General features: G+C 44.4%; 1 protein-coding gene across 4 annotated transcripts in view; it reads left to right on the top strand.

Moving 5' to 3' along the window:
- LOC126187764 (uncharacterized) overlaps positions 1-25,500 on the top strand; it is a 106,478-nt gene that overhangs the window by 39,891 nt on the left and 41,087 nt on the right. For all 4 annotated transcript variants that reach the window (XM_049929029.1, XM_049929028.1, XM_049929027.1 and 1 more), the window contains exons 4-7: positions 6,936-7,032; positions 7,132-7,281; positions 7,705-7,864; positions 7,974-8,136. In XM_049929029.1, the coding sequence (XP_049784986.1) occupies positions 6,936-7,032; positions 7,132-7,281; positions 7,705-7,864; positions 7,974-8,136 (570 nt within the window). The remainder of the gene's footprint in view (positions 1-6,935; positions 7,033-7,131; positions 7,282-7,704; positions 7,865-7,973; positions 8,137-25,500) is intronic.

Below are 25,500 nucleotides of genomic sequence, written 5' to 3'. Positions count from 1 at the left end.
TGAAGTTTTTTAATCCTATGCCTGTCAGTCTGTCTTTTATTGTGTTTTTCCTTTTAGTTGTTGTTGTCAACTTGTGGCTCGCGGTGCATTTTTAGAGTAGTCAGGGCGCTAATGACCATTGAAGTTGTGCGCCCTAAAACCACAAAAAAAAAAAACCACAATCCTTTCACTTCTCCCTTTCCGACCCCCCCCCCCCCCCCCTTTCCCTCTTCCCACCCCAAACCTTCTGAATGCACTAGCTGTTCCAATCTGTCACAACCATGTCGCTGTATGCCTCTCACAAGTAGCACTTTACTGTCCCCCACTGCTACCTTGCTATCCCTTCCCCTAGCCAACCCAGCCTTCTCCCTTAACGCCACCACCTGGAACGCTTCTCCCATCATGCACAGTTGCTCACAGTCCGGCCTCGGCAGCCAGTGACAATGACAGTGGTTTTTTGTGTGTGTGTGTGTGGGGGGGGGGGGGGGGGGGTTGTCTACTTTGGAAGGAGGCCTCCCCTGGCCGAAAGCTTATTTGTCCAGCAGTCTTTTTGCTGTACCTGTCTGCGACTCAACATCTCCACTATATGGTGAGTAGCAATCTGTCATTTTTGTAATATTGTACTAATATTTAAATATTTGCTTAATAAAAGTGAAGCACATTATCCTACTCTTTTAGATGGAATATGTTACAGGCATTGTTTTGTGAGGAAACAGTGGTGCATCGCTTGCATATTCCACTAGAATTAATTGTTGTTTCTCACGCAACCTGAAAAACAGAACATTGGATGTGAGGCAGTAATGCTTTCGTGCTCTTATTGCACTTATTATTGTACCTTGTATTGTTCCCCTTTTAATCTGGGTATTTTTAGGAATTTTCTGTCATTGTGATCAGCTTTCTGGAGTAAACATGCCCTTACGCTTTGAAGAGCTGCATAAGCTGTTGCTTTGGTGGAGAATGGTTGCAGCAAGCATTACGCTGTGGAAGTGTTCAGAACTGCAGCTTCCACTACTTCCAGAACCGTAAGAAGGTACAGGGAAGTTGGAGACTATGCAAGGAAATCAGGATCAGGTGTGAGAGCAACAACATAGGCACAGTATTACCACTTCTTACAATATCAGGTTTTCCACAACTGTCATCGTGCTACTGCTGAAGCACGAAATTAACTCCACCAATGTTACTGAGAGAACCATCTGAAGAAGACTGGAAGAAGTCAATCTTCAATTCTGAAGACCCACCACATGCCCAGAACTCACTAGAGAGCATCGCACAACTTCATCTGTTTTGCATATAGTATCATGGCTGGAGAGAATAACTGAGAGAGCAAGAGTCATTCATTGATCTTGCGTGTTCTCATCCAGGATGCCTTTACAGGGTAGTTCTCTGTTGGGGTGGCAAGAAATCAGTATGACTGCAAGAACAAATTTGGTCTTTGTAGAGCTACTGGTCTTAGATCATATTGGTATGTGGTGGTAATCCTTCTGGAGCTTATTGGACCCTTTGCTCCATCTGTTGGTGATTCTTGACAGTGCACGCCCACATGTTGCATGAATTGTGCAAGAGTTCTTGGATGAAGCAGAGATTCATGCTATGCCTCAACTGCTCAAACCCCTGATTTGAATCCTGTTCAGCTTGTACAGAACCACCTGGGGAAAGAGGGGTCAGTGAGCATTATTCAGAGACCCTCCTGAAAGAATGGGAGATGATTCCTCAAGAATACACTGCAGTATTAATCAGGAGCATGCCTGGAAGGTTGGAGGTTTTGATTGGTGCAGGAGGTAACAGATGCCTTTGAAAATGCAGAGAGGTCTGTGTAGTGTAGAAAACCAAAACAGAGGTGCATTTCCCCTTCTGAGATTCCTCAAACTTTGCTTGAAGTGTCAATCCATTCATGTTATTTCCACCTCTTGGGCTTAATTTTATATAAATGTCATTTTTTTCATTGTCAGACACCTAATTGGGCCTCTATCAAAAATTTTTTTCATAAATTAGTAGATCAGTTTCATATAAGTGGTTGCAATTGAAGATGGAAAAATTGAAATTCATTTTCTTCAGGAAATTGAGGCGGTAAATTTTTTGTGCCATCAGCGTAGATGCGGAACTAAGATGCTATGATATTACTGACATACCTCTTGCATAGATGGAATCTCATCTCAGCAGAAGGCCGAGGGTATCATTGACAGATGAAACTATCTCCTCCTCCTGTATATCTCGCCTGGTATATCTCACCCGGTCTCCTCGCCCTGTATATCTCGCTCGGTCTCCTCCCAGGTCCAGGGATTAAAATAGACCCGAGGTATTCCTGCCTGTCATAAGAAGCAACTAAAAGTTTCGGCCTTTATGTGATGGTCCCCTGTATGGTTTGACTCCCATTTTTTCAAAATTTTCCCGAAGAGCGAGCCAATTTGGGAAGAGCGCCTTACATTGTGCATTGTGTCCATCGTGCATTGAGATCTTTAGCCCACTTTCTTGTAGTCACATTGCAGTCCAGCTCATTCTCCATCTCCTTTTATCTCCTTTTCCGAGGACACCTTCCTGGGTGCGTCATCCACCATGCACTTTGCAGTGTTGCTTTCTGCACAGATGACAACCATGGACTTCTTTGCACCTCATATCCAGCATGGTAGCCAGTCCGTTGTGGTGGGGCTGCCATGTACCCTGTTGGTTGTAGCCCCTTGACAACACAGGGATTGCTCTGCTGATGCCTGCGCCGTTAACTGCCCACGTATGCCAAGGAGTAAATGCCCGTCACCCTGGGGCATCAGGACACTGTGCAAAGGCTGTCCTGCCAGGTGGCTTTTGCTGTGGCTGGGTGGCCCCAATGGGAAGGGCCCCTGGTCAGAGTGGATGGGATCAGGGCAGATGACACTTGATGAAGCATACCATGTCATCACTTGCTGGTTATTAGACACCAGCAGTCTGTAAGTGTCCCAAGTCTCAGTACAATGCAAGAAAGTACAACCCTAAATCTTTCCCCTCCCTGGCCACACCATGGGAGGAACGCATGCTAAGGATGGCAGCGAATCTTATGCACCGTGGTACATCGTATGTACAAGAACTAATGGGGACTCCTTTGTTTCAATGAAGCCCCTGTAGAGCATTTAGAGGACAAGTTTGGGGAGGTGGAGGGCTTGTCCAAAATGTGCTCTGGGACAGTCTTGAGAAAAACAGCATCCTCTGCCCAGTAACAGGCTTTACTCAATTGTAACAAGTTGGGGGATGTTTCTGTTACCATCATGCCACATAAGAGCTTAAATATGGTCAGGGTATTATATTCAGGGTGTATACGCCCTGGGAGATCCGGGAATTTTTTAGAACTCTGGGAATTTTTCAGAATTTTAGTTTTCAATTAAATTTTTGTAATTTTGATTGCTAGCAACTGATAGTCTAACAAAGAATATTACTCTACCTTGCTACTGCAGAATTCTATCGCAGGAATAAAACATGGACGGAAGAAAAAATTAAGTAAAACTCAAGTTGCAAAGGAAATGCACTATTTACAAGAAAACAAACTGCACCCACAAACGTCTGCCAACAACAAAACGTGTTAAATGCATTAGGATGAAAGACTATGCAATACTTCATAACAGCAAACTGCTTGCGATGAGCGTGATGTCCCAATTGTTTACATTAGCTTCATTAGAGAAGATGCCAGTCATGTATGAACAGGTACATTCTCCCACTTCTGGCTACTTGAAAGTGTGGTTGTAGCAAGCAGCCCGATGCTACCCAGAAAATTTTTCTGGAATGCAGTGTTTACATTTAATTATTTTGCTGTTTCCTCTTCGATTACAAATCTCACATCAAATGAAAACAAAACTGATTTCTGTGGCCAGAAGCCATCAATTCATAGATTTTGTAGATTCATAGATAAAATAAATCACATAATTATGGAAGGCTAAAATACATTATTGGTTTCAGTTTTTTGGTTTTATTTTAATTCCAGGTTTTTAACTGTCAAGCATTAATCGCCTTGCAGAACGGTGAAGTTATTTTCGTCAGTTTGCTAAAGAAATTGAGTTGTTGTTAATCTTTACCTCTGAGGCAGTCCATTTATTTGAAACAACATGTTTTGTTCCATACTATTGACTAGTTTCAACTGTTTGCCGGATTACAAGTGCACATTTTCTTCTTTTGTCACGTATGGCACTATCGATAAAATGAAATGAGTGTATGGCATTGTTGGCCGGGAGGCCCCTATTCGGGGAAGTTTGGCCTCCAGGTGCAAGTCTTTATTTCATTCAATGCCACGATAATATGAAACCAAACACGAGATATGCAGTATTGAAAATTTACATCCCGAAAACCGCACTGAAAAACTTAATTTCAGGTTGGGACCTACTTCATTGTGAATCTGGACATACAAATCTACACTTTAAGCAGAATTTGGTATTTTAGTATGGTTTACGAAATTCCGATGCTCTTGGACACTCGTAGAAAAAGACCAATTTATAAGTGAAACTTTAGCTTTTCTGGTGGCTAATTGATCTTCGAGACCAGTATTATATGCGAAATCGTAGCTTCCCTTGCAGCCACACTTGCATATTAATTTAAACCATTAACTTTTCCTGCTTGTGTGTTCGCGCTGTTTTCCCTTGCAGCCACACTTGTATATTAATTTAAACCATTAACTTTTCCTACTCGTGTGTTCGCGCTATTTAACAGTAACTTTGCTGTTGACTGTCTACATCACATGTTCTATGCTCTGAATACCTGCTTTCATTAGCTGGCGAGATCACGTGGCATTATGATTGACTTACAAAAGCGCATCGCAAACTCGATTTCAATGCTTCGGAAAGTAACTTGCCGAATTTGGTGGAATTCATTTTTATACTTCTGTAATATGAAAATATGCAGCGTACTTGTGGCTGCCTATAATTTTTTTCTTCCCCGCTCGCAGTCGTTTACTAATGTGCCAGGAATCTCAAGCTGCTGCATGAAACCTGAACCCTTCAGAGGATTGATAAGTTTTACTGCTACGAGGGAAAGTATCTTGTCATTTAGCACGGAAAAATTGTATTTTCGTCTGGGAGAAAGTATTTTTACTGGGAAATCTGGGAAAAATCCGGGATTTTTTTCCTTGTCCACATATACACCCTGTATATTCCACAGGGACCTTCTTTTGCAGTCTGACGATGAGCTGCGTGCCAATTTAGAGCGGCGAGGTGTTTATTCGTGTGGCGCGTCCATCAGGGTCAGAGGGATAATCAAGTTGCCACTGGTGCCCTTGTCTTGGCCTTCGAGGGTGACACCTTACACACGAAGGTCAAGATTGTGGTCCACAGCTGTGATGTCAACCCTTATATCCCTCCCCTGATGCGGTGCTTTAAGTGCTGGAAGTTCAGCCATATGTCTTCCCGCTGCGCTTCCAGCGTCACATGTCGAGATTGTGGATATACTGCAGTGAGCATCATTCACCTTGCTTGACAGACTGCAGGATTTTACAGAAAGAGAGGAAAATCATGGAATACAAGACCCTGGACCGACTGACATATACTGAGGCGAAGAGAAAATATGAGCACCTACATCCTATGGCTATGACCACCTTATACACTGCTGCTACGGCAACAGTCGTAGCCCCATCAGTTGTGCGAGTTTCATTCGGCTCTCAGAGCCAGAAGACTACACCTGGCCCCTTGATGGTGGGGGGCACATACCTCCCTGTTGCTCCCACACTGCCTACCTCGGGAGCACTGCCCCCCAACCATCGGAGACACCAGACCCCACATACCAGCTGGAGAAGCTGAAGTCTTCTTCGGCTCCTCTCTCCAGGAAGGGATCCCTTGGTTCACTCCCTTCTCAGGTTTCTGCTAGTGGGAAAGATGACATCCGCTAGTGGCTGAAGTGCCCAAAAGCAGCTGGTCGTAGGACTTCACGATCCTCCTCAGTCCCGGAGACTGAATCAGTGAAGCCCTCCCAGTCAGATAAACCCAAGAAGCAGTGAGAAAAGTCCAAAAAGAAGACCCCCAAGACCAAGGAAATTGCAGTGGCTCCCACACCACTGCTACTTGCAAGTTCTGCGCCTGGGGATGAGGTGGAGATTCTGGCGTCCGCTGAGGACCTAGATCTCGCTGGACCCTCGGACACAATGGATATAAACTGCTCAGGCAGTATGTCGGTGGCAGCAGATGACCCAGACCCAGAAGTGTAAACAGCATTATTGAATGTTCCATGCCTTCCCCCCCCCCTCCGTCCCGCCTGGTGTCCCCCCTCCCCCTCCATCCCGCCCATTGCCCTCCCCTCCCCATCCGTCCCGCCCGTTGCCCTCCCCTCCCCCTCCGTCCCGCCCGTTGCCCTCCCCTCCCCCTCCGTCCCGCCCGTTGCCCTCCCCTCCCCCTCCGTCCCGCCCGTTGCCCTCCCCTCCCCCTCCGTCCCGCCCGTTGCCCTCCCCCCCCTTCCGTCCCACCCGGTGCCCTCCCCCCCTTCCGTCCCACCCGGTGCCCTCCTCCCCTCCGTCCCACCCGGTGTCCTCCCCCCCTCCGTCCCGCCCGGTGCCCTCCCCCCCTCCGTCCCGCCCGGTGCCCTCCCCCCCCTCCGTCCTGCCCGGTGCCCTTACCCCCCCCTCCGTCCCACCCGGTCTCCCCCCCCCTCTTTCTGTCTGTCCCACCCGGTCTCCCCCCCCCTCTTTCTGTCTGTCCCACCCGGTCTCCCCCCCCCCCCCCTTCTTCTGTCTGTCTCACCCGGTCTCCCCCCCCCCATCCTCCACCATATATCTTGCCCAGTCTCCATGTCCCCGTCAAACTAGTTCTTGTATTTTTCATCAGTTGTAATTTTTTGATACTAATTGGTTTTTCGTCTCAAATGAGATACTGTTTGAATCAAAGTACTTTGTTCTCGCTTGACTGAGAGTGCTTAGCTTTTCAAAAAGGTGTTTGTAACTTGAAGATGTTTAGGTTATTTATTTTCTGATACTTGTGTCTTTTTATAAGATGTATGCATGTTTTAAAAACTTTCAGTTGCTTGCTGTTAAAAGAAATGAAAGTAGAGGCAGTTCTTCTAACATGCTTGCTTCTACCAGCAGTACATCTCGCTTCACTAGAATACATAATGCAGGTAAGTTAAATACTATACAGTGATTTCTACAAACTGCTCTAGGCTCTCTGTCACAGGTGGACAGAAGTCAGATTTCTGCTGACTGCTTTGAATTTTTAGTTCTTTCAGAGAGTTGCATCACAGTCCGAACTGAACAAAATGGATACAAGAAATCTGGCTATTATTTTGACACCTTCTATTATGCCAGTGGATGAAAAGATGATTACCAATACAGGAACAAGGTTGGGGTACCACGTCAGTATTGTTGAGGTCAGTTTGAATTCAGTCAGTTGGTGCTTCATTTTCCACACAATATTTTTAATGTTACCTGCTGAAATAAATCTTGCACTCTATTCTCTTTCTTTCCTATTACTATTACTGTTCTTTTTTCTTTTGTTATAAATTTGACAGTGAACAGGAAAAGGATGAGTGGGGATGACTTACAGACCCCTACACATTTCATTCAATGGAGAAAATATTGATATTGCTGCTCCTCTTTCTCGTTCCGTTGTCACTGCCATGGCAGTCTTGTTCTCTCCTTCCACTGCACTCCTGCTCCCTTCTCCTCTACCTCATCTCTACTATCAGTTTCTCGTGGATAAAGTATTTTCTTTCTATTCTTATAACCAATCTCTGCTTTTGACATGATGTTTAAGAGAACTATTTTTCAGTGTGCCTACTGTATACTTCCAGACCCTGCTTGAGAATGCTTCTGAAATTGGTTTATTGCCAGATCACATTTACTGCCAGCTGACTTCTGTGTCCCATGATGGTATAGAAATGTTGGGGATGAATGGGGAAGAAGGTCCTAAAACAAAGAAAAAGAAAAAACGTCGAAGTAATTCATTTACAAGTAAGAAGAAATTGTACACTGTGTCAATTTATATTGGACTGATCTTGTGTTGAAATAAAGTTGGTAGTTCATGGCTAATATACTAGTTATAATATATATGTGTCAACAGGGGTGATAAATGGTTTCAAGAAAATGGTTGGACGAATTTCGCCAGATGTTGATGAGAATGATCTTATTAGTTCAACACCAGATTTTTCCACACCAGTAATGAAATCTACTAAGAAACGGAAATTATTAGATGTACCAACGAGTGCATTCTCAAACAAGAAAAGGTAAGTAATTAGAGATATGATCAGTTGAGTTCAATAGACATTTATATAGTAAACATTATGTATTGATGCTTGTTATTTATGACAGGACTTTGTCAGAACTCAAAAGTAGAGGGAGATTGGAGAAACATTATCAGAAGGGGAGAGAGCGGGGGCCAGCAATGATAATGCTAGGTGCTACGTATCTTCTTGGAAAATACAAGGGACATTCAATAATTAACTCTAGTACTGATGGGTTGTGTCTCTCAGTCCCAGGCGAGATTTTTTTTAAATATCCAGAAGAGTACACTACTTGGAGTAAGCCATTCATTGTAGCATCCAGTTAAGGTTTCTAAATGCCTCTACTTGCTTCATCATTCCTCTTTATTCACCAGTTGATTGTTGATTGGCAGTGTTCACTAATTGAGGAAGAAATTGAAAAATAGTTATTAGAAAGTGTTAATGAAGATTTGGATGTAGATCCTGATTTTGTTCCTGAAAGTGGTCACGAGAGAGGAAGTGAAATGAGCAACAAACAGCTGGACAGTGAAGACATATCTTAGTTATTCCCATCAGAAACATAAGTGCCGGCACTAATACTAATTGAGATTCTCTGTCAACTAATGCGGTTGGTTCTAGTCCCTCCTGCAGTGAATCATCATCTTGCTATTTGTTGAGACTTGGACAAACTAACCAGCTGAAAAATGTCCCCAATCAAAATGTCCATACCAGATCTCACAATATAATTTCGCATTTGCCTGATGTCAGTGGGGAAGCCAGAAATGCAAACACACCTGGAAACTGTTCGCTGATGATGATTTGCTCAATTTGATTATAGAGAGCACAAATACGTAGATAGATAAAGTAAAACCTCTTATAAAAGTGACCTAAATACTGCAAGACACTTGGAAAAAAAAAGAGTTCAAGGAATTTTTGGGTCTCTTTTACATTTCTGACGTTCTTCATGGAGGCAAATAAATATGGAAGAATGTTGGGACTCTTGTGGCATCGGGACAGAAATCTTCCTGCCTGGCATGTCACTGCAAAGATTTTATTTTCATTTCAGATGGATTTGATTACATAAAACTGTATTCACTCAAGATAGGAACATAAAGAGTTATAAGTTGGCCCCTGTACATGATGTTATGGAGGGATTCTCTAAAAATTGTATGAGATATTACACAACATGCGAACACCTAACAGTGGATGAAATGTTACTATCTTTCTGAGGAGTTTGTGCTTTCATAACATTCATTTCTTCAAAACCTGGAAAGTATGAAATCAAAATATTTATCATTGCAGATGAAGCCCCCAGGGGGCTCGCCACTCTTTGGCGGGTTCGTGCTTGGCTACCACGGGGCCCCAGCCTTTGCTGCACTTTTTCCCTTCCATGCTGCCTGTCTATCCTCTTGCTATTTTTTCCCCTCCCATGGGGAAAATGTCTGGGGTATTATTGGGAATGTCCTGCATTCTGTCGCTGATGTGTGAACAGTCTCAACTTTGATTTTGGTTCCATTTTCCTTTCTCTGTTTCCCTCCTCCTCTCATTCCTCCGCTTTGGCATTTGAGGATCGTCTTTTTTTCTTCTTCCTCCCTGTGCACTCCTGAAGGGCGGCCCATGCGTCTGACACATAACTGGTGACTGGGTAACACGTAATTCGCAGCCCTGGGTTGACAGGTAGGATTCGCATGTACCCCCTGGTACAGGCCAGGCCCAGGGAGGAGTGATTGCCTGAGTGGTAACCTTCCCAAATTGCCGATTGGTCCCTGCGTCAGGTGTTTGGGAGGTGTGACCTCAAGTGTGAACAATCACCTAAGGCGGATGCACCCCCTTGTGAAGGAGACCCCCAGTTGGAAGGAGTGCGCCATTGGAGACGCTGGCAGTCACGAGGGATTTCCTCACCATGAGTCAATCATCCTCCCCATTGACTTCTACGAAGCGTAAACGTAATGGGGCTACTGATTCGAAGACCTTTCCCGCTGCACCGCGGTTCCTTGTGGTCTCACATACTGAAGACAGTCAGTTCTTCGCCCACGGTCAATCCGTTTATTACCCAGAAAGGTGTTGATGCAATTGCTGGCCCTGTGAAATCCTGCTCTCGTTTACGGAATGGCACTTTGCTTTAGCAGACGGCTTCTGATTGTCAAACACATCAACTGCTTGCTGCCTCGCTTCTCCACAGCTACCCTGTTCGTGTCAAGGCACATAGAACTTCAAATTCTTCTCATGGTGTAATTTACACCAAGCTGCTTGATGGTCTAACTGACACTGAAATACAATCTTGTCATTGCCGTCTATTGTGTAATGAAAAAGGTCTATTCCTCCTTGGTGCCCACCCGCGCTCTTTTCCTCACTTTTATAAGGTGGTGCTGCCGTCCAAGATCAAAGCAGGCTCTGAAATTATCACAGTCCGGCCGTACATTCCGAATCCGATGCACTGCTGCCAGTATCATCATTTCAACCACACTTGAACTTCTTGTCGATACCCAGCCAAATGCGTAACCTGTGGCAGGGATGCACACGAGGGCGAATGTCCACCTCCTTCTCCCGTTGTATCAAATGCAATGGTGGCCATGCAGCCTCCTCCTGGGATTGTCCCATGTATCTAGATGAGCGGGCCGTTCAAGAGATTTGGGTAAAGGAAAAAGTGCCTTACCCAGTAGCTCACAAGATACTGGCTAGTCGCAAACCCTGTGTTCTCCCATCTGGCACCTATAGTTCTGTTCTTGTTACCCCTAGCTCCATGAAGGACATGGCCACACAGACATGCGACCTCTAATTCGGCCCTGAGGTGAGATCGCCCAGTGTCAAGGTAGCATCGCCGCCCCCATTCCCACTGTGCAAGAAACCGTCAAACTCTCACCTCAAGGGGCGAAACCACCCACTACACAGGCAGGAAAGGACAGAAGGAGTACTCCCGTGAAGACTTCTCCTGTCCCTCCAGCCAAACAACACCCAAATTTTCGTCTAACCAGAACGGCTCGAAGAAGTCCACTAAAGACGAACGGTCATCTCCTTCACCAACTCAAAGATCCTGCTTGATGGTGTCCATGTGGTTGCTTAGCCTGGCTGGCCTTTGTCTTGCCGATGCACATCACCAACCGTTTTTCAGCATTGGACTCTGCAGATCGGCCGCACAAGCACGCCGATGCTTCTGTGAACCCCATGGAACAGGATCCTCCTGCTTCGGTGCCTTGTAGTAGTGACTCTACACCGATTGTCACTCAGCGGCCGCCGTGTTGACACCCATACATCTCTTCCCCTCATGACTGTCCTCCAATGGAATGTTCACGACCTTCGGTCCCACAAAGAGGATTTATGGCTGCTTTTAGCATCGCAGCATCCCCTTGTACTCTGCCTTAAGGAAACGAAATTGTGCCCTCACGGCTACTTTGAGCTTTCACATTACTTACCGATTTGTTTTGACAACCCCCCACCCCACCCCCACAAGGTCAGTATTCCACCATCTCATGGGGGCGTCATGCTGCTCATACGGGATGGTCTTCATAGTCAACCCATTGTTCGTCTTTTCCTTCCATGCCTGACTTTTCCCCTCTGTACCATTTATGTCCCTCCATCATTCATTTTCACCAGGGCAGACTTCTTTCAGCTTAAAGGAAAACTACCCCCCACACCCCTCTGTTTTTGCTACATGGTGACTTTAATGCTCATCATCCCCTTTGTGGTTAGATACAGGCTCCCAGGTAGATGCCATTTCCTTGACTTCCAGAAGGCGTTCGATACAGTTCCGCACTGTCGCCTGATGAACAAAGTGAGAGCCTACAGAGTGTCAGACCAGCTGTGTGGCTGGATTGAAGAGTTTTTAGCAAACAGAACACAGCATGTTGTTATCAATGGAGAGACGTCTAAAGATGTTAAAGTAACCTCTGACGTGCCACAGGGGAGTGTTATATTTTCACAATATATATAAATGACCTAGTAGATAGTGTCGGAAGTTCCATGCAGCTTTTCACGGATGATGCTGTAGTATACAGAGAAGTTGCAGCATTAGAAAACTGCAGCAAAATGCAGGAAGATCTGCAGCGGATAGGCACTTGGTGCAGGGAGTGGCAACTGACCCTTAACATAGACAAATGTAATGTATTGCGAATACATAGAAAGGAGGGTCCTTTATTGTATGATTATATGATAGCAGAACAAACACTGGTAGCAGTTACTTCGGTAAAATATCTTGGGGTATGCGTAGGGAACGATTTGAAATGGAATGATCATATAAAATTAATTGTTGGTAAGGCAGGTGCTAGGTTGAGATTTATTGGGAGAGTCCTTAGAAAATGTAGTCCATCAACAAAGTAGGTGGCTTACAAAACACTCGTCGACCTATACTTGAGTATTGCTCATCAGTATGGGATCCGTACCAGGTCAGGTTGACAAAGGAGATAGAGAAGATCCAAAGAAGGGCGGCAAGTTTTGTCACAGGGTTATTTGGTAAGCGTGATAGCGTTACGGAGATGTTTAGCAAAATTAAGTGGCAGACTCTGCAAGAGAGATGCTCTGCATCGCGGTGTAGCTTGCTGTCCAGGTTTCAAGAGGGTGCATTTCTAGATGAGGTGTTGAATATATTGCTTCCCCCTACTTATACCGCCCGAGGAGATGACGAATCTAAAATTAGAGAGATTCAAGCGCGCACGGAGGCTTTCCGGCAGTCGTTCTTCCCGCGAACCATATGCAACTGGAACAGGAAATGGTGGTAATGACAGTGGCATGTAAGGTGCCCTCCTCCACACACCATTGGGTGACTTGTGGAGTATAAATGTAGATGTAGATGTGGTTCTCCTAGGACCTGTCAGAGAGGTGCCCTCTTGGCTGACCTTCTTAACGAACTGAACCTCTTCTGCCTTAACACTGGAGCACCCACTTTCCTTTCCGACTCCTCACACACCTATTCCCATTTGGACCTATCCTTTTGCACTGCCTAGCTTGACCATCGTCTTGAGTGGTCTGTTCTTTCTGATTCCTACTTGAGCGACCATTTCCAGTGTGCTCTCTGTCTGCTGACTCCTATCCCAGTTGTGATGACCAGGTGGACTATCTCATCAATGTTATCCTTACTGCTGAAGAACGTTCCATTCCTTGCACTTCCTCTTTACCACATCCTGTCCCAGCCCCTTGGTTGATTGAGGCATGTCACGATGCAATTCGTACATGGAGACGTGCTCTCCGCATTTTTAACTGCCACTATACGCTGGAAAACTGCATTCATTATAAACAGATGCATGCAAAGTATCGTCGAGTTCTACAGGATAGCAAAAGAGCTAGCTGGATTTCATTCACTAGTTCTTTTAACAGTTCCACACCTTCCTCTGTCATGTGGGCCAACCTCCAATGGCTCTCTGGAACCAAGATCCATTCCCCAATTTCTGGCCTGACAGTAGCTGACAATGTCATCTAGGACCCTATTGCTACCTCCAACACCTTGGGCCGCCATTTTGCGGAAGTTTCGAGCTCTTCCCACTATCACCCTGCCTTCATCCATTGGAAACGAGTGGAGTGGTACAATGCTGCCTTTATTATGAGGGACCTAGATCGTGCTCTCACTTCATCCCAATCCTCCGCCCCAGGGCCAGATGCCATCCATATTCAGATGTTGCAGCACCTCTCTCTTGCGAGCAAGCACTTTCTGCTTAACATGTACAACTGCTTCTGGGCTTTGGGCACATTTCCTGGATGCTGGCATGGAGCCACCATCTTATCTATACCTAAGCCCGGTAGGGACAAAAACCTTCCTTCTAGCTACCACCCCATCTCTCTTACCAGCTGTGTTTGCAAGGTGACTGAACATGTGATTCATGCCTGGCTGGTGTGGTAGCTCGAGTCTCGCCATTTACTAACAAATGCACAGTGTAGATTTCGAGCGCAGCGTTATGCAGTTGACCAACTCGTTACTTTGTCAACCCATGTCATGAATGGTTTTCTGCGAAAATCCCAGACTGTGGCCTTGTTTTTAGATTTGGAGGAGGCCTACGACACCTGCTGGAGAACTGGTATCATCCGTGCTCTTTACACGTGGGGCTTCCATGGGTGCTTGCCCTGTTTTCTTCAGCCATTTTTACAAGACAGAGTTTTCAAGGTGTGTGTGGGTTCTGCCTCGTCGGCCACCTTTATCTAGGAAAATGGTGTGCTCATGGTTCTGTCCTTAGCGTCGTCCTGTTTACTACCGCCACTAACCCTATAGTGGCCTGTCTCCCACCGGGCATCTCCAGCTCCCTTTTTCTCGATGATTTTGCCATCTATTGCAGTTCTCCGCGAACCTGTCTCACTGAGTGTCGTCTTCAGCAGTCTTGATAGTCTTCACTCCTGGAACATTGACAGTGGATTTCGCTTTTCCCCTGACAAAACCGTCTGTATGAATTTATGGCGACGCAGATGGTTTCTCCCACCATTTCTTCATCTTTGGTCTGTTACCCTTCTGTTCATTGACACTACGAAATTCCTGGGGCTCGTGGTCGATAGGAAACGCTCTTGGTCGTTCCACGTATCTTACCTGGCAGCCTGCTGTTTGCTGTCCCTCAGTGTCCCATGTCTCATCAATGGTACTTCCCAGGGTGCCGATCAAACCACCCTCCTCCGTTTGTACTGGTCCCTTGTCCGTGAAACGACTACGGGTGCTTTGTTTATGGATCTGCACACCCATCCTTTTTATGCCATCTCAACGCTATCCATCATCATTGCATCCATTTGGCAATGGGTGCCTTTTACACCAGCCCGGTTGAGTCTGTATGCTGAAGCTGCTGAACTACCATTGCCCTACTGCTGTGACTTTCTCCTCAGCAGGTATGCATGCCATTTGTCAGCCATGTGTGGCCACCCTTCCTATGCCTCCTTGTTTGATGATTCCTTTGATCATCGCCACTTGCTACTGCGGCTTAAATTGACACTACTTGCAACCTTCCCAGTGGGTGTGAACTCTTCACCACCTTGGCTTCGTGAAGTGGCCCATGTTAACCTTGGCCTTCATTCACTTCCTAAGGACACTACTCCAGCCTCGGTCTACCGCCTTCAGTTTTAATGACCTTTGCATGGAACTTTGCGATAATACCTTTGTATAAAGTGATGGCTCTCGGACTGACCTTGGGGTCAGGTGTGCCTTCGTCATTGACACCCATATCTTTATATATAAGCTTCTGGCACATTCTCAGTCTTTACAGCTGAGCTTTTCGCCTTGTATCGGGCCACTTAGTACATCAGGTGACACAGCCTTCCCAATTGTGTCCTCTGCTCGGACTCACTCAGCACCCTCCAAAGGCGCTGTACACTGCTCATCCCTTAGTGCAGTGGGTCCAGGAAAACTGTCACTTGCTCACTCTTTGTGTAGCCATTGCTGAGTTTCTGTGTGTCCCTGGTCATGTCAGTCTGCCAGGAAACAAGGCTGCTGATGCTACTGCCAAGGCTGCAGTCCTCGTACCTCAGCCCACGAGTACTTATACTCCCTCCGATGATCTCTGCATTACCGTCTGTCAGGAGGTGGTGTCCCTTTGGCAGAGCCAATGGTCCTCCCTTCAAGGGAATAAGCTTCGGCTTATTAAGCCTCTCCTGGCACTGACCTCCTCTGGGCCCTCCTGCTGGGAGGAGATTATTTTAACTCGGCAATGTATTGGGCACTGCCTTTTTAGCCATAGTCATTTGCTCAGTGGTGCTAGCCCGCCACTTTGAATGCATTGCACCCACATTTTATCTGTTCCCCGCTTCCTGCTGGAATGCCCCCCCCCCTTTTTTTTTTTTTTAATTTACGTTCCACCTTGGGTTTGCTGTCTAATTTATCAGTTGTTTTAGCGAATGATGCGCGGGCTGTCTACCGCATTGTACTTTTTATTTGCTGAAGCAATATGGCAAAGGCCATTTAATTTTTAGTTTTGGACCTCCATTTTTGAATGGTGTTTTTTTAGCCTTTTTTCCCACCTGCCTGTTTTTAGCTGTCTCCTATTTTGTCCATTGGGACTGATGTATAGTCATTTTTCTCCTCTCTGTGTTTGTGTTCTGTGGTTTTGACTGGGGTGCGTATGACACCCCAGCTATTTTTTGCGCCCTAAAACAAAACAAACAAAAAAAAAAAAAAAACCATTGCAGATGCAGAAACATACTATATACATAATTTGGAAGTATGTGTGGGGCAACAATGTGGAGGTTTCTTCAAAGTAAGTAACATAGCTGCCAATGTCTGAACCAGTAAAGGGAACTAGGAGTATTACCCTTGACAATTGGTTAGCAGGCTACATTCTTGCTAGAAAACTTGCCACAGATTGTAAACGTACACTCATTGGAACATTATGCAAAAAAAAAATAGAAATTCCTTTGAATATCTTGCCTCACAAGAAAAGAGAAATATATTTGGATTTAGTGACAATTCCACATTGGCGTAATATGTGCCAAATTTTGTGTGTAATTTTGCTGTCATTGATGCAATATGAAGAAAAGACTGCTTATTTTTACAAAATGAGATATTTACTACTTTTTAACTTAACCCCTGCCATTAACACAATTGTCCCAATGATGTACTAGCTTTTTTTTTATACATGATGCAAAGAAGTCTTTGTCTTGTTGTTTGAGCTACTTATCCATAAATTCTTTGACCAACTCGTTGTTGTGGAACTTTATTTCCACATAATGTCTTCTTGAGTAGAGTAAAAAAATTAAAATTAGAGCGAGCCAAATCTGGATTGCAAGGAGGATAAGGTAAATTCTACATGAATTTGTCTCTTCAGTTACTGAATGTCCTTCATATTAGAGACTGGCAGATTGATGGAACTGCACTCCACTGAACTTCAGTTGTGTAGAGAAGCATGAAAGGGAACTTTTTCTGCACTGTCTCTTTGCTACTTCTTAAATTTTCTTCTTCACTATGCTGTGATGTAGGTCCTCTAGAAAGAAAGTAGTGTGTTCTTTTGTCACCTGCAACATGTATGTGTACTAATCTTCCTACATTCTAGCATTGCTGTGTGTCTTTGTACTTGAGGGGTTGCTGATATGACAGTACTGTACTTTTAGTCACCATTATTTTACTTGTACTGAGGTGGGTAGAAGTCATGTGTGAAACATTTATTTCACAATCTGTGTAAGTTTAGACAATACCCTGAACAGCTGTGCGTAGATCTGTTTCATAGCTGTGCGTCGCGAGATCATGGACTTTGATGTCCATGTTGCACACAGTTACACATGAAATTACCAAATATGCAGCAACGAGTCGCAAAATCATGTTTTATTTATTCACTTTTGCAAAACGATTTCAACTGATTAACAGCTATCATCGGTGCTTTCAACCGATATGTGCCCTAAGTAGTAATACTGTCTTAAGCAGAGGTCAAACATATGACTTTTGTTTCACCTCTGCTTTAAACAGTATTGCTACTTAGAGCACATATTAGTTGAAAGCACCGATGATGGCTGTTAATCAGTTGAAATTGATTTGCAAAAGTAAATAAATAAAACATGACTGCGACTGGTTGCTGCATATTTGGTAACTTTATGGTTTACGGTCACTGCATGACTTGGGAACCACATGGAGCCCATCATTCATAAATTACACATGATGTGCATTTTCTGTATTATGAGACGAGGGTGATATGTTCTGAATCAAGTGCAAGTTTAGAATACAGCCTGATGAAATGATGTCTTTTTCTCAAATTTGTCAAGGCTGTGATGACAGTCCAGAAGAAAATGGCCTGTATAAAGGGTTCTTACTGTACAAAGCACATTAATTCAGTTTCGCATGCTGTACAGGCAAGTTATGTAAAGTGTGAAATATTGACACCAGTTGTACAAAGTTTACTAAATGTCTGCCTTACTGCAATTGTAGGGGAAGGAAATGATAAAGAATAATTTTATGTGTTACCATATTTATTCGATAATAAGATGAAAGTTTTTCCCAAATTTGCCATTAAAAAAATAAGGAGTTGTCTTAAATTTTCTGGATTAAACTATTGTTGGTGTTGTCAATGTTTTTACATTATGTTATGAATATAATAGAGGGAAACATTCCACGTGGGAAAAATATATTTAAAAAGAAAGATGATGAGACTTACCAAACAAAAGCGCTGGCAGGTCGATAGACACACAAACAAACACAAACATACACACAAAATTCTAGCTTTCGCAACCAATGGTTGCCTCGTCAGGAAAGAGGGAAGGAGAAGGAAAGACAAAAGGATATGGGTTTTAAGGGAGAGGGTAAGGAGTCATTCCAATCCCGGGAGCGGAAAGACTTACCTTAGGGGGAAAAAAGGACAGGTATACACTCGCACACACACACATATCCATCCGCATATACACAGATACAAGCAGACATTTGTAAAGGCAAAGAGTTTGGGCAGAGATGTCAGTCGGGACGGAAGTACAGAGGCAAAGATGATGTTGAAAGACAGGTGAGGTATGAGCGGCGGCAGATTGAAATTAGAAATTAGTGGAGATTGAGGCCTGGCGGATAGCGAGAAGAGAGGATATGCTGAAGGGCAAGTTCCCATCTCCGGAGTTCTGACAGGTTGGTGTTAGTGGGAAGTATCCAGATAACCCGGACGGTGTAACACTGTGCCAAGATGTGCTGGCCGTGCACCAAGGCATGTTTAGCCACAGGGTGATCCTCATTACCAACAAACACTGTCTGCCTGTGTCCATTCATGCGAATGGACAGTTTGTTGCTGGTCATTCCCACATAGAACGCTTCACAGTGTAGGCAGGTCAGTTGGTAAATCACGTGGGTGCTTTCACACGTGGCTCTGCCTTTGATCGTGTACACCTTCCGGGTTACAGGACTGGAGTAGGTGGTGGTGGGAGGGTGCATGGGACAGGTTTTACACCGGGGGCGGTTACAGGGGTAGGAGCCAGAGGGTAGGGAAGGTGGTTTGGGGATTTCATAGGGATGAACTAAGAGGTTACGAAGGTTAGGTGGACGACGGAAATACACTCTTGGTGGAGTGGGGAGGATTTCATTAAGGATGGATCTCATTTCAGGGCAGGATTTGAGGAAGTCGTATCCCTGCTGGAAAGCCACATTCAGAATCTGATCCAGTCCCGGAAAGTATCCTGTCACAAGTGGGGCACTTTTGGGGTTCTTCTGTGGAAGGTTCCGGGTTTGAGGAGATGAGGAAGTGGCTCTGGTTATTTGCTTCTGTACCAGGTCGGGAGGGTAGTTACGGGATGCAAAAGCTGTTTTCAGGTTGTTGGTGTAATGGTTCAAGGATTCCGGACTGGAGCAGATTCGTTTGCCACGAAGACCTAGGCTGTAGGGAAGGGACCGTTTGATGTGGAATGGGTGGCAGCTGTCATAATGGAGGTACTGTTGCTTGTTGGTGGGTTTGATGTGGACGGACGTGTGAAGCTGGCCATTGCACAGCTGGAGGTCAACGTCAAGGAAAGTGGCATGGGATTTAGAGTAGGACCAGGTGAATCTGATGGAACCAAAGGAGTTGAGGTTGGAGAGGAAATTCTGGAGTTCTTCCTCACTGTGAGTCCAGATCATGAAAATGTCATCAATAAATCTGTACCAAACTTTGGGTTGGCAGGCCTGGGTAACCAAGAAGGCTTCCTCTAAGCGACCCATGAATAGGTTGGCGTACGAGGGGGCCATCCTGGTACCCATGGCTGTTCCCTTTAATTGTTGGTATGTCTGGCCTTCAAAAGTGAAGAAGTTGTGGGTCAGGATGAAGCTGGCTAAGGTAATGAGGAAAGAGGTTTTAGGTAGGGCGGCAGGTGATCGGCGTGAAAGGAAGTGCTCCATCGCAGCGAGGCCCTGGACATGCGGAATATTTGTGTATAAGGAAGTGGCATCAGTGGTTACAAGGATGGTTTCCGGGGGTAACAGACTGGGTAGGGATTCCAGGCGTTCGAGAAAGTGGTTGGTGTCTTTGATGAAGGATGGGAGACTGCATGTAATGGGTTGAAGGTGTTGATCTACGTAGGCAGAGATGCGTTCTGTGGGGGCTTGGTAACCAGCTACAATGGGACGGCCGGGATGATTGGGTTTGTGAATTTTGGGAAGAAGGTAGAAGGTAGGGGTGCGGGGTGTTGGTGGGGTCAGGAGGTTGATGGAGTCAGGTGAAAGGTTTTGTAGGGGGCCTAAGGTTCTGAGGATTCCTTGAAGCTCCGCCTGGACATCAGGAATGGGATTACCATGGCAAACTTTGTAAGTAGTGTTGTCTGAAAGCTGACGCAGTCCCTCAGCCACATACTCCCGACGATCAAGTACCACATTCGTGGTACAGATTTATTGATGACACTTTCATGATCTGGACTCACAGTGAGGAAGAACTCCAGAATTTCCTCTCCAACCTCAACTCCTTTGGTTCCATCAGATTCACCTGGTCCTACTCCAAATCCCATGCCACTTTCCTTGACGTTGACCTCCACCTGTCCAATGGCCAGCTTCACACGTCCGTCCACATCAAACCCACCAACAAGCAACAGTACCTCCATTATGACAGCTGCCACCCATTCCACATCAAATGGTCCCTTCCCTACAGCCTAGGTCTTCGTGGCAAACGAATCTGCTCCAGTCCGGAATCCTTGAACCATTACACCAACAACCTGAAAACAGCTTTTGCATCCCGTAACTACCCTCCCGACCTGGTACAGAAGCAAATAACCAGAGCCACTTCCTCATCTCCTCAAACCCGGAACCTTCCACAGAAGAACCCCAAAGTGCCCTACTTGTGACAGGATACTTTCCGGGACTGGATCAGATTCTGAATGTGGCTCTCCAGCAGGGATACGACTTCCTCAAATCCTGCCCTGAAATGAGATCCATCCTTAATGAAATCCTCCCCACTCCACCAAGAGTGTATTTCCGTCGTCCACCTAACCTTCGTAACCTCTTAGTTCATCCCTATGAAATCCCCAAACCACCTTCCCTACCCTCTGGCTCCTACCCCTGTAACCGCCCCCGGTGTAAAACCTGTCCCATGCACCCTCCCACCACCACCTACTCCAGTCCTGTAACCCGGAAGGTGTACACGATCAAAGGCAGAGCCATGTGTGAAAGCACCCACGTGATTTACCAACTGACCTGCCTACACTGTGAAGCGTTCTATGTGGGAATGACCAGCAACAAACTGTCCATTCGCATGAATGGACACAGGCAGACAGTGTTTGTTGGTAATGAGGATCACCCTGTGGCTAAACATGCCTTGGTGCACGGCCAGCACATCTTGGCACAGTGTTACACCGTCCGGGTTATCTGGATACTTCCCACTAACACCAACCTGTCAGAACTCCGGAGATGGGAACTTGCCCTTCAGCATATCCTCTCTTCTCGCTTTCCGCCAGGCCTCAATCTCCACTAATTTCTAATTTCAATCTGCCGCCGCTCATACCTCACCTGTCTTTCAACATCATCTTTGCCTCTGTACTTCCGTCCCGACTGACATCTCTGCCCAAACTCTTTGCCTTTACAAATGTCTGCTTGTATCTGTGTATATGCGGATGGATATGTGTGTGTGTGCGAGTGTATACCTGTCCTTTTTTCCCCCTAAGGTAAGTCTTTCCGCTCCCGGGATTGGAATGACTCCTTACCCTCTCCCGTAAAACCCATATCCTTTTGTCTTTCCTTCTCCTTCCCTCTTTCCTGACGAGGCAACCATTGGTTGCGAAAGCTAGAATTTTGTGTGTATGTTTGTGTTTGTTTGTGTGTCTATCGACCTGCCAGCGCTTTTGTTTGGTAAGTCTCATCATCTTTCTTTTTAAATATATTTTTACATTATGTATATGATAGAGGGAAACATTCCATGTGGGAAAAATATATCTAAAAACAAAGATGATGTAACTTACCAAACGAAAGCATTGGTATGTTGATAGAGACACTAACAAACACACACACACACACACACACACACACACACACACACAAATTTCAAGCTTTGGCAACCCACGGTTGCTTCATCAGGAAAGAGGAAAGGAGAGGGAAAGACGAAAGGATGTGGGTTTTAAGGGAGAGGGTAAGGAGTCATTCCAATCCCGGGAGCGGAAAGTCTTACCTTAGGGAGAAAAAGGGACAGGTATAAACGCGCGCGCGTGTGCCCCACACACACCCACCCACACACACCCACCCACACCCACCCACCCACACACACACACACACACACACACACACACACACACACACACACACGTAAAGGCAAAGAGTTTGGGCAGAGATGTCAGTCGAGGTGGAAGTACAGAGGCCTCTGTACTTTTTCCCCCTTAGGTAACTCTTTCCGCTCCCGGGATTGGAATGACTCCTTACCCTCTCCCTTAAAACCCACGTCCTTTCGTCTTTCCCTCTCTCTCCTTCCCTCTTTCCTGCTGAAGCAACCGTGGGTTGTGAAAGCTTGAAATTTGTGTGTGTGTTTGTGTTTGTTAGTGTGTCTATCAACATACCAACGCTTTCGTTTGCTAAGTTACATCATCTTTGTTTTTAGATATATTTTTACATTATGTAATAGACTAAGAGGTGGATCATCTTACATTTACACGTGACGCTATGGCAAGTGAGTTCACATCCAGATTTATTGTGAAGAATTTGGAAGGGTTAGAGCAGAACAGTACCACCAGTTTGGCTGAGAACTACGATGAATGTAGGAAGGGGAATGGTTAGTGGACATTAAATTTTGTGGTACTGCCAACTGTGTGAATGTGTATTGCATACCTTGGCTTTTTATGAACATGTACCATGTTTAAACTGCATTTTGTATGAGTTCCTTTGTAGGTGGGATTGAACTGACTTTAAAATTGGACAAATACTCAATATTATACATTTCTGCAGGATGTGATAAGGCTAGACAGGGGCCAGTGTCATACTTTCATATTTAGTAGAGCAGTGTTTTCAACATTCTTTGTGAGGTATGATGAGAACGAAAGGCTGTTGGTTCACTGAAGCCAATAAGAGAGCAACTGGCAGTCAGCATGTTTGGAAGCAAGAGGAGGAGGAATATTCACTATGTTTACAGAATGCTGCCAGAATTGGATTTCATGAACCAGTTTTCCAATACTGCTTCTGGTTGGTCATCTCAGCACCCCAATATCAATTCTGTAAATACAGCTCTTGGTGTCCAATTTCCACTTCCAGAATCGATTTTTTCCTTCTGTATTAACAACCAACTCTTTTTGAGATATGCTTTGGTTGTCAGGTTATAACATATCTTTAAAAAATTTTCAGCCAATTTGGATTGAGTGATTTTCTGTGCACAGAAGGAGAAATAGAAATGTTAAACAGAAATTCAGTTATATACCTGTAATATTAAACTGATGATATACATGCATTTCACTGACTAAATCAGAAATCGGAGCAGCTGATTTCAGGTGCCATATTTGACCAATCTAGCATGCAAACACAATAGTGAAAATTGGTTTCTGAAATTCGGATTTAATCTTCTGTAAGTTGGGTCACATGTAAACGTAGTGTGTTCTCAAGTTAGTATATATGTGAAATCTAATATGTATTTAAAAACAATGGCTGTGCTCTCAGATACCACCATAACAACAATACCTGAAATCACAACATATTCGGATGAAATGGCCAAATATTTCTGAAAACCAAGATTGTAAATTTCATTACTTCTCGTGTTTAGAAAGACTTGGCCTCATTTCTCACTTATCACTGGTTAAGTGATATTATCACCCTACACAGTGACAAGGATGATGAAAGGAAGCATGGGTGGTTCCTCAGAAAACCACAAAAAGTGTTTTTTACTATATTTTCACAATCACCAGTGGATCAAAACTTAGACAAGGATTCCAAGACAGCTATGCCAGCAAATTTCTGAAATTTTTATTATATGTTCCTAAGATCCTGATCTCAAATAATCTTTGAAAATTTTCTTGACATCTGTATCCATTTTCAAGATATAGTGGTTCAGTTACCTTATGTCTACATGTACAATATGATATGAGGAGAAATCTTAATAATAAATAACCACAGCAAATTGCTCAAATTTTAACTGTATATTCTCTAGACATTTATCTAGAAGAGCCATCTCCCCATCCATTACTGAGAAACACTCCAAAAACTTGTTTTTTGGGTACAGATTTTGAGATGGCTACACACAGCAAATGGCTGTAATTTTTACGATGTATTCCTAAGATCTTGATCTCGAACAGCCTTGAAAATTTTCTTCATATCTTCCATTTCAGAGATATAGAGGCTCATTACCATACTTGTTCGCGTAAAATACATCATAACATCTGGTGTGAGGTAAAAACATAGATTATAAATTGATGCAGCACTGAGAAAGATGCTGCATACATACTGTTATCATATGGACAGATTGTGTTGTAGTACTGAAGCAAATGCGAATTTCTAATCACAACACCAAGGAGGAGTAAGATATGGTTAGGGGATTTTGTATGAGGTAGAGATGGTGAGTTGCCTGTTAAAAAAAGAGCGAATATGTTTGCATGCCAAAACCATTGGAAAAATTTTTAAAGGTGCTGAGAAAGATAGAATGAAGCAGCCAGTACTTGCAGTTTTCAGTCAGTTTTCTATTTTAAACAAACAGAAACATATTCACATTTTTTGTGCTCCAATTGTAGCGTTTTTCCACTGATTTAACATTTAGCTTCATGCTCGGACATTAATACACTGTGATGACTGTGCCTTTATTTATGTTCCACTGATTCACATTTCCCTTGAAATGAGGTATGATTTGCATAAAATATGCTCTACCCTACCATATACAAATGGCATTCTACTTCACCCCTCCTCCCGATCTATAAAATATCTTGGTCCTTTTTTTTCCCCATTTTCCTACTTCTGCTCTCAACCCTTTCCATAATGGTAATCCGCAGGTGTAAGACACATTTGCAAAACTTATCTACACATCCACCCAATGCATTCTACTCAAGCCTAATCTTTAGGTTATTCTATACCATCAGAAGGAATGTCTCCTGCAGTAGAGTTGTAATTCCTCAGCTTTGCTACAATCAATGATTAGCTGTCTATGCAAGCCTGACCACCAAACAGCTGTATGAACAAGGCTAGTACACCAACTTAATGGCAGAGTATGTTGCTCAACAGTGGTATACTTCAATGGAGTCTTATTGGTATGAAGTTGAATAGTGCTTTACATAGTGGGAATTGCTTGGTATTTAGAATGACCTCCACTGACTACAAGAACTGACATTGACAAAGCACTTGTAAGTTGAATCTGAAAAGGTGTATAAGCCTCTTCAGCCTCATTCATTTTCAGCTTCTCAGAGAAATCACACAGAACACTAGCACTTAAACACAAGCTCAAGTTGAACAATAAACATTAATTCATAGAAGAAATGTACCTGGGTATGAGTTTGCAGCCAACTCAAAATCGGCTGAAACTCATCTACATTAGATGATTAGATACTTAACATATCGGTAAAAGAGAGAATAAAAATCGATATATCACAGTCAGAATAGTTGTTGCCATTTCA

Source organism: Schistocerca cancellata, chromosome 5 (genome assembly GCF_023864275.1).
Source record: "Schistocerca cancellata isolate TAMUIC-IGC-003103 chromosome 5, iqSchCanc2.1, whole genome shotgun sequence".
Taxonomy (NCBI): Eukaryota; Metazoa; Arthropoda; class Insecta; order Orthoptera; family Acrididae; genus Schistocerca; species Schistocerca cancellata.
Note: the sequence above shows the minus strand (reverse complement) of the source record. Positions and strands in the feature narration are given on the sequence as shown.